The 9,031-nt window shown below is 56.1% G+C and overlaps 1 protein-coding gene across 2 annotated transcripts; it reads left to right on the top strand.

The window, feature by feature from the left end:
* Positions 1 to 310: 310 nt before the first annotated feature.
* WFIKKN2 (WAP, follistatin/kazal, immunoglobulin, kunitz and netrin domain containing 2) lies at positions 311 to 6,809 on the top strand. 2 transcript variants are annotated; one of them, XM_052657792.1, is made up of 2 exons: positions 311 to 342; positions 3,899 to 6,809. In XM_052657792.1, the coding sequence occupies exon 2, from the start codon at positions 3,968 to 3,970 to the stop codon at positions 5,417 to 5,419; it is 1,452 nt and encodes a 483-aa protein (XP_052513752.1). In that variant the 5' UTR covers positions 311 to 342; positions 3,899 to 3,967; the 3' UTR covers positions 5,420 to 6,809. The 2 variants fall into 2 exon arrangements, with proteins under 2 accessions (XP_052513752.1, XP_052513751.1); XM_052657791.1 differs by lacking the exon at positions 311 to 342 and adding an exon at positions 1,144 to 1,410.
* Positions 6,810 to 9,031: the final 2,222 nt, after the last annotated feature.

The raw sequence follows: 9,031 nt of genomic DNA, 5'->3' as shown, positions 1-9,031 counted from the left end.
AGGGCAAGTTGCTTGCCCTGTCTTTTCCTCAAATCTAAAATGAAGGCACAGTTTGTTGTGAGGGTTAAATGAGACAATGCACACAGTCTGGCCCATGTTATGACCCCAGGAAATATCCTACTGCCGCTCACCAGGGGTGACTGTCTCCTTCATAAAGCAGGGAGACGACAGCCAACTGGCTCTTCCTGGGCAAAGGCTTCATGGTCGTCAGCGAGGCAGCTCGGCTGCCCAGCACTGTCCTGAGACACAGTGACCACGTAGGTTCTCTTGGAGCGGGGAGTGTGTCAGTCGAGGAGCAGGAATGTGATACGTCCCGGAGCTGGGGGAGCTGGAGCATAGCTGGTATGTGTCTCTGGAATGATTTGGGGAAAATTCACCGAAGTTGGAACTTGAGACGCAAACTGCCCAGGATAGAGAGATAGGGGGCTGTCCGCACGCAGCCCCCCCTACCCTGAGACCTGGTGCTGGGGTGGGAGTCGGTTTACACAGCACAGGCTGCTCAGGCCCGCCCTGGAATGGCCGTGAACTTGTTGTTTTTCCACGTCATTTGCTCTCAGATGTACTATCGGGCCGGCGATGCTAACCCTGCGGCTGCAGGTCCCTCCTTGTAACAAGTGAGTGTGTGTTCTTCGGAGGTGGCCAACGGGAGGAGGGGGCCCGGCTGAGAGGTGGGGGGAAGGGAAGCAAGCCTCTTCATGTAGTACAGTGAGCTGGCGTGTCCTGGAGCCAGCTCCCCCCAAAGCACATGCCATTTCTGGCCCCTGAAGGGGTTAAAGGCCTCCTGGAGTCAAAAACAAGCAGGTGTCCCACCGTGCCAGATACGCTGCCTAAACTGCTTCCAGCTTTTTTTTTTTCTGCAACAAGTCTGTGATCAGCCACAGGACAGAGGAGCCGGCAGCCTGCCTGTGACAGGCGTCAGGTTAGCTCGCTCCCACTCGGGTGGCGTGCCCAGGACATAAATCCAGGCTCTGGCCCCGGTGCGGCTCCTCTCCCGGCACACTCCGGAGAGGGAGCTCCCTTTATCTGAGGCTCCACAGCCCGGCGGACTCCACAGACTCGGTGGAGGCAGCCTCAGCAGCCGCAGCAGCCCACGGAGGTCCACTGGGGTCGGCAGGGCAGGTGTCTGCGGCCCTGAGGAGCAGAAGGCCCAGGGGCCCAGCCCTGGCGTCCTCTCAGGGGAGGTCTCTGGCCGCTGCAGACCTCAGCATGTGGGCCCTGCGGGGCTGCTGTTCCTGGTCCCTCTGGGGGCAGGGGGCAGCCTTGCTGTTGCTGCTGCTTGGGGTGCCCCCTCGAGGCCTGGCCCTGCCGCCCCTCCGATACTCTCACGCCGGCATCTGTCCCAACGACATGAATCCCAACCTCTGGGTGGATGCCCAGAGCACCTGCAAGCGGGAGTGTGAGACGGACCAGGTGAGTGTGAACCCGGAGGCCTGAGCCAGGCCAAGCAGTCTTGTTGGCGAGGCAGAGTGGGAGCTGGGTGGTGAGAACGACTTAAAACAGGGAAGAACCTGGCCCCCAGCCACACAGGCATAAACAGGGTGTGATGTCTTAACTTCGAGTCCTGGAAGAAGAGATGGGTGTGATGTGGGAATTTCTCAGGGACTGGAAATCCTTGGATTCGTGGTTTCAGGTCTGCTGAGGGCTGCTCTGAGCCAGCACTATGCCAGGCACATCAGAGAGACTGGCACAACCCACCCGCAGCCTGTCAACAGGTGAGAGAGAAACTCAGGACACTGCATGGAAGAGCACAAGGCTCCAGGGCCAGGGAGGTCAGATTCGCATCCATCTGACCACAAAGCTGATGCTTCATCCAGCCTCTGGGCCACCTCTGGGGGTTAGGACCCTGACCCTGAGATCAGTGCAGGCTGATGGGGAGGGTGCGCAGGAGTGGATCTGAATAGATTCTCTGGGTGTCTGTGAGAGGGAAGTGGACTAGGTTTCAACCTGGTGATCCCTCAGTCCTCCCAGCGCTCAGGGCAGGCCTGGCTCTACCTGGTTCTCGGACAGTTCTCTCCCTGCTCCTGCATTCAAGGGTTGTTCCTGTTACTTTTCCCAGGGTGAAGAGCCTGCTAGTACCTGGCACCTGCCTAGGCAGAGGTAATTCCCGGCAGTCTGGCAGCTGCTGGGCTTGGACCGGTCTGGGCATCACCAGGGTGCTCCCTCTGCCAAATGTACATAACCTATGAGAGCACAGACTGGTCCTGGAGAGAGCAGCCTGTCCCTCAGAGAGCCCAGGGGACAATCTCAGCCTCTCACTGTTCATGAGCAACGGGAGAGCCGAGGGAAAGGAAGATAAAGCCTGGATAGGGGTGGAAAAGTGTTCCTATCAGGCTGAGATCAGGCGGTTGGTTGGCCACATTTGTAGGCAAGGCTGTTTCAGGGGCTTGGAGACAGTGAGACTCTGGCTGATTTTATGTCTTGGGGAGAAGCTCCTCTGTGCGGCTGGGGATTTGGCCTATGGATGCATTCTGAGCCCTTAAGCAAAAACCGTTCTGAAAATTCCCTCCAGGTTTTCTGTGCCCAGAAGTGCCTTTCCCTTCTCCCCAAGGACCCAGTCTTTCATGGACCTCCAAGTCCTGAAGGAGATACCCAGGCCAGAGTCTTCAAGGAATCGAGGGATGCTCGGGCAAGGAGCAGGTTCTCCTGCTGCTCAGCCCCCTCCTGCCCTCACCCCCACTAGGTCCCTCTCCCTCAGGAGCCAGCTCTGAGATCTGTCCATCCCTGCCCTAGAGCCTCCCTGGTGTGGCCTAGAAGCCTATGCCAAGCAAGGGCTGCAAAACAAAGTCCCCATTCTGAGCCGAGAGGGAAAAACAGTGAACAAGTCTAACAGGCAGCCCTCAGCTGATGCGGCCGCATGAGGCCAGCCCTGGTGGGGAGCGGCTCACAGAGCCGTGACCAGGGCTCAGGATTAGGGGCATTGCCCACATCCTGGAGAAAATACCATGTGAAATCCTTGTTTGTGTCAGCCCCAGAGCATGTTGCTAATTTTGAGGAATTAGACTAATGCCTTTCATGGCTCCACAGAGAATCAGAAGGAATTACAGCCTGGCAAGTCCTTGATGACGGCCTGGCTGACCTTTGCCACACAAGGGAACTTTATTTTTTGCTATTGATTTCCCCATGCAAAGGCCCACATGTTGGAACTAGCATGGCCCACAGTGATGAGACCTGATGTCCTGGGCCTGTCTTGCCTGCCCTTCCTCTAGGCTTTGGATGAACAGGGGCCAGCATGAGAGCTGCCTGGTGTGTACACGTGCATTCCTTGTGTACATGCACAGCTTTGAACAGCTGTCCCAGCAGTGTCTGACTTTTCCTTTTTAGCATTTGGCCGGGGCATTCCCAATGGAAAAGACACAAAGGCGGGCTCAGTCGTTCCAGGTGACACCTCACTGTGGGAATGATAAATTGCAGACAAAAAACTCTCATTTCTGAATCCCATCACCTGGAGCTTAAAGTCCTTTCCCACCAGTTCCCAGCTCTGAGGGCTTGAATGTCACCTCACTTAGTCTTCACATTCTCATTTCATCTCATGCTAGAAGGAAGACTTTTCTTCGTGGAGTATGTGATCCGCCTCTTCCCACACTGCTAGCTGTGTGACCTTGGGCAAGTTACCTTATCTCTCGGTGCCTCAGTTATCATTGCCTGTGAAGTGGGAATGTTGGTTATACCCACTGTAATGAGCATGAGATAAGTTGATAGTTGTAAACATTTTTAGAAGAAGGCCTGGCAAATAGTGGGTGCTACGAATATGTTAGTTATTATATCAAAATGATTTTCTCATGGTAGGTGAGCACATATTAGTCCCCTTCCCTGTAAACAAACCATGGGGGACGTTGGGGGAGCCTGTGCTCTCTTCCTTCTCCTCCTCGTTCAGACCTCTCCATCTGGCTCTCCCCAGGAGTGTGAGACCTATGAGAAGTGCTGCCCCAACGTGTGTGGGACCAAGAGCTGTGTGGCGGCCCGCTACATGGATGTGAAGGGGAAGAAGGGCCCCGTGGGCATGCCCAAGGAGGCCACGTGCGAACATTTCATGTGTCTGCAGCAGGGCTCTGAGTGTGACATCTGGGACGGCCAGCCAGTGTGCAAATGCAGAGATCGCTGTGAGAAGGAGCCCAGTTTCACCTGCGCCTCCGATGGCCTCACCTACTATAACCGCTGCTACATGGACGCTGAAGCCTGCTCCAAGGGCATCACGCTGACTGTCGTCACCTGCCGCTATCACTTCACCTGGCCCAACACCAGCCCCTCACCACCCGAGACCACTGTGCATCCCACCACGGCTCCCCCGGAGACCCCTGGGCTGGACGCCACGGCCCCAGCTTTGCTCAACCACCCTGCGCACCAGTCAGTCACTGTGGGTGAGACGGTGAGCTTCCTTTGTGATGTGGCGGGTCGGCCCCGGCCAGAGATCACCTGGGAGAAACAGCTGGAAGACCGAGAGAATGTGGTTATGAGGCCCAACCATGTACGCGGCAATGTGGTGGTCACCAACATCGCCCAGCTGGTCATCTACAACGCCCAGCCCCAGGACGCTGGCATCTACACCTGCACAGCCCGCAACGCCGCTGGCGTCCTGCGCGCTGACTTCCCACTGTCGGTGGTCAGTGGGGGCCAGGCTTCAGCCACTGCAGAGAGTAGCCCCAGTGGCACAGCCTTCCCCACAGCTGAGTGCCTGAAGCCCCCTGACAGCGATGACTGTGGTGAGGAGCAGGTCCGCTGGTACTTCGATGCCCAAGCCAACAACTGCCTGACCTTCACCTTCGGCCGCTGCCACCACAACCGCAACCACTTTGAGACCTATGAGGCCTGCATGCTGGCCTGCATGAGCGGGTCGCTGGCCGTGTGCAGCCTGCCTGCCTTGCAGGGGCCCTGCAAGGCCTATGTGCCCCGCTGGGCCTACAACAGCCAGACAGGCCAGTGCCAGTCCTTTGTCTACGGCGGCTGCGAGGGCAACGGCAACAACTTTGAGAGCCGTGAGGACTGCGAGGAGTCCTGCCCCTTCCCTCGGGGGAACCAGCGCTGCCGGGCCTGCAAGCCGAGGCAGAAGCTTGTCACCAGCTTCTGTCGGAGCGACTTTGTTATCTTGGGCCGAATCTCAGAGCTGACCGAGGAGCCCGATTCAGGCCGTGCCCTGGTGACTGTGGACGAGGTCCTAAAGGATGAGAAGATGGGTCTCAAGTTCCTGGGCCGGGAGCCGTTGGAGGTCACTCTGCTCCACATGGACTGGACCTGCCCCTGCCCCAATGTGACAGTGGGCGAGATGCCGCTCATCATCATGGGCGAGGTGGACGGCGGCATGGCCATGCTGCGGCCCGACAGCTTCGTGGGAGCCTCGAGCACGCGGCGGGCTCGGAAGCTGCGTGAGGTCATGCACAAGAAAACCTGCGATGTCCTCAAGGACTTCCCCGGCTTGCAGTGAAGCCCTCTGCCTCTCCCCAGCCCTCTTTCTGATCCTCTTCTACTTACCCATTCCTGGTGACCCTCAGTCAGCAAACTGGGCAAGGTCAGATTAGACAGGCCAACCTGGGAAGAGCGGTCAGTGCGTCAGAAAAAACCCCCCAGAGGATCTTAAATCAGCTTCTATTCTTTGGATTTGATAATGGGTGGGAGGGGGACAAAAGAAGTCAACCAACATTTGCAGGTTATTCCTGATGGCCAGTCTCCTCTGACTTTGTTATCTTCTTTTGGCTGACCACTCCCTCCCCTGGCTCTCCCAGACTCCCTGCCCATAGCCAGACTCCCAGGCAGGATTCTAGAGATGGCGGCTGGCTGTAGGATGGTCACAGGAATAACTGAATGAATTGGTTTGCTAAAAAGGTAGGTGGGGATAGAAAGGAGGGCCCAGGAACTAATTGGATAAACTCCCCACAGCCCTCCAGAGCACTATGAACAGAGACCACCTCGTGGTGAGGGTTGTGGGAAGCGGGAAGCAGGAGGCATGATCCAGCCCAGGGCACAACTTGCCTTAAGTGGAGGCTGCCAGACAAGTCCTTTGGGTGGTGGCCAGCCTGTGCTTTGATCATGTTGGCCTAGCAGTCTCTGAGGCCACCACAGCACAAGCAGAATATGTTTGTCATGCTTCTTCCCCCTGGCTTTATTGATTGATATATTGATTATTGATTAATTGATTCAGTTTTATTCAGCCCAAGTCAGTGGAAATTTTCTGAACACTTACTGGGTGCCAGGTGCTAGGACCACAGAGAGACGTTAGCTACTGCCCAGCTCACGGTGACTGAACACGAATGTCCAGATCCCAGGGCTCTCCCAGAAGCAGATAAATGGCTGGTGCTCCCAGCTGGCAAAAGATCCCTTTGACACATAGTGAGTTCTCAGTTGCCACTCGCTTCCTCAGACACAAAGTCAATAGAAGCCCCAGGGTCTGTTCTGATGGGAAGAGAAATAAAGGAAGAGGAAAAGCAAGGCAAGGAAGTGGGTTGGTAAAAGAAGGAAAGAGGGAAGACCGGGAGGTAGGCTTGGGAAGGGAAAGGAATGCTGCTCAATGCTCCCATCTGGTGGTGGTCTCTGGAGCTGCAGGGACCTAGAGGGAGACTCTAGGTGTGGCCTGGGAGGGCCAGTTTGAGGATGTGGCAGCTTGTTGATTTCTGTTTCTGGACTTCCAGGACAAGTCCGCTAGCCCACTACTAGATTTAGGATTTGAGAAAGCCACTGTCAGCTCTTCATCTACCCCTCTTCAATCCTCCTCAGCCTTCATTATGTCCATGCCCCTCCAAAGCCGAAGAAGATCATTGTGGGGCATTCTCATTTCTTCCTCAAATGTAGGGGGAAGATACCAATTAAAAGCCCATAGTATCGACAGCCCTTCCCGTGTGATTCACTTGGGCTAATGTGTAGGTGGGAGAGAGGAGTGGTGGGCAGTGTCATTTGCTTTGGTGACCTACCTTGGGGGGAGCACAGGGGGAATCTAGCCAACCGGATCCCATTTGAGTGATGGAGAGACACTGCTAACACTTGGCCCATTTTTCAGTGCCATGACTCCTTACTGTGGTGCCCCCTGGAGCTTTGTGCATTAGGCACAGGAGAGCTGAGGCCAGGTGACTCACCCAGGAACTTGGGCAGGAAGGCATGGGGTGGAAGCAACTGCTTTGTATCTCAGTTCAGTCCCCCGCCCCCTCACAATAGCACAGTGGGCCAAGGTGCATTCCAGACCCCACTGTTGATGAATTTAGGGCTGTGAAAGTGGGGGAGACAGGAGTGGGCAAGGGGACCTATCTGTCTGGCTGTGACTCCCTAGGCGGGTCTCTGGGCAAGGCCTGATCCCAAAGCCTTGGGTGCTCAGAGCATGTGATCAGGTTTCCAGGCTGCAGCAGCAGCACCTTTGGTCTCAGGGGCTCCTGGCTGCTCCCCTTCCCAGAGATGTGCTCAGGAGCCTGTAGCCAGGGCATGACCCCAGCTTGTCTGTCCCCTAGGCTGGAAGCCAGCTCAGCACGAGGGACACCTGATCCCTATGCATTTCTCTGGTCTTTCCGGGCTACAGCCCAGAGGAAGAATTCAGGCTCAGTTCAGCCCAGTCAGGCCCGTCCCTCTTTAGAGACAATTCCCTGCAGTAAGGAGGGGTTGGGATCAAGAAGACAAGCTGCTCCCGGAGAGGGAGGAGAGGCCAAAGGAATATGAGCTTCAGGTCACCACCAAAAAATGCTGAGCACAGACCTTAACCAAGGAGGTGTGAGCACAGGCTCAGGACCCACCTATGCAGGCCTTGAAACCTGGGAGTGAGGACTTGGCTCCTCAACCTCCCTCAGCATGGGGACATACTATTGTACCTGCTTCTAGGTCGAGGTGCCCTAACAATAGCACATCACCTTCGAACCTGAGGAGGCAAGTGCCCACACGCCAGCATCTGTCACCTCCCCACTTCCCTCCACTTGCGTAGATGTGGGGCTGAGCCCTGTGACTATGTGGCAGAGGTGTGAGATTCAGGGGTCCAATCTCAGGCTTCCTCTCACAGGCTCGCTGCTGACATATAGCCACAGACTTAGGGTCCCCGTCACACTCCAGCCCCACCTTGGCGGGGTGAGAAGGCCCAGCCTGTGGAGTCAGACCCACCTAAGGCTGAATCTGGGCTCTAACACATATCTGCCATCTCTCTGAGCCTCGGTTTCCGCAACTGTACGACGGAACACTTCATGGAGACTTGGGGAGTTCGATCCTATTATGTGTCAAACTGCAAAGCCTAGAAAACAGAACCTGGCACAGACGGCTGCCCCTGGGCCCCCTCCATGCCCTCAGCAGCTCCCTGGCTGAGAGCAGGCCCCAGGACCTAAGCTCTCCCCTTGCTCTTCCATCCAGATCTCGGCTTTTGCAGGCTCAGAGACCAGATAGTTTCAAATATTGTATTCTGCTGCTCAGAACTGACTGCTCCACACAGGCTGATTTGGAATTTGTAAAACATAGGTACCTGGGGAAAGGGTGGTATAGAATCAGTCATCCTTGAGGACCTACCACATGGCATTTGCTTTCTGTCCTTGAAACTGGTCTGTGTGTCTTGCTCTGTTACCCAGGCCTTCACAGGAACTGACTTCTGAAAGGTGCTCAGTGTAGGATGAACTGAAATCCCAGGGCCTTGTTGCCAGGTAACCTCGAGAGGCTGCCCCACTGGGAGATTTGGCCCCAGGACAGGGGGGTTGAGTCCTCCTTCGGGTCTGAAGTGAGATTCACCTGCTTTCCTGTCTACACTGGACATTCATTCCTCCCCTCCTAGCATCTGTTGTCTGCCCCCCCACCCCCTGTAATGCTCCTCTGGTCTTTCCATTTGCCTTTTCAGAGGCTTGTTCTGGTGCTGGCTGTCTCCAGACCAGCCCTGAGGCCTCTGGGGCATGGCAGCTTGGCTTTTTCCACCCTCTGCCTCCCCCAGCGCCTCTGATCTCCTAGGACACTCTGTTCCTTTGTCTGCCCAGCTGCTCCATAGTCTGATGTCATCCCCTGGATGGTGGGGCCAGAGAGCGGGGACTGGGGGCAGAACCTGACGAAGAAAGGGGGAGAATGAACACACAGCCGCAGAGCCATTCCCTCA

Source organism: Budorcas taxicolor, chromosome 19 (genome assembly GCF_023091745.1).
Source record: "Budorcas taxicolor isolate Tak-1 chromosome 19, Takin1.1, whole genome shotgun sequence".
Lineage (NCBI taxonomy): Eukaryota > Metazoa > Chordata > Mammalia > Artiodactyla > Bovidae > Budorcas > Budorcas taxicolor.
This window is presented reverse-complemented; position numbering and strand designations above follow the sequence as displayed.

Bases quoted from the DNA above. Each gene is read 5' to 3' on its own strand.
- WFIKKN2 (XM_052657791.1), top strand. From the start codon at position 1,207: ATGTGGGCCCTGCGGGGCTGCTGTTCCTGGTCCCTCTGGGGGCAGGGG. The intron at 1,411-3,898 runs GTGAGTGTGAAC...GGCTCTCCCCAG, and splicing joins GGGAGTGTGAGACGGACCAG to GAGTGTGAGACCTATGAGAA.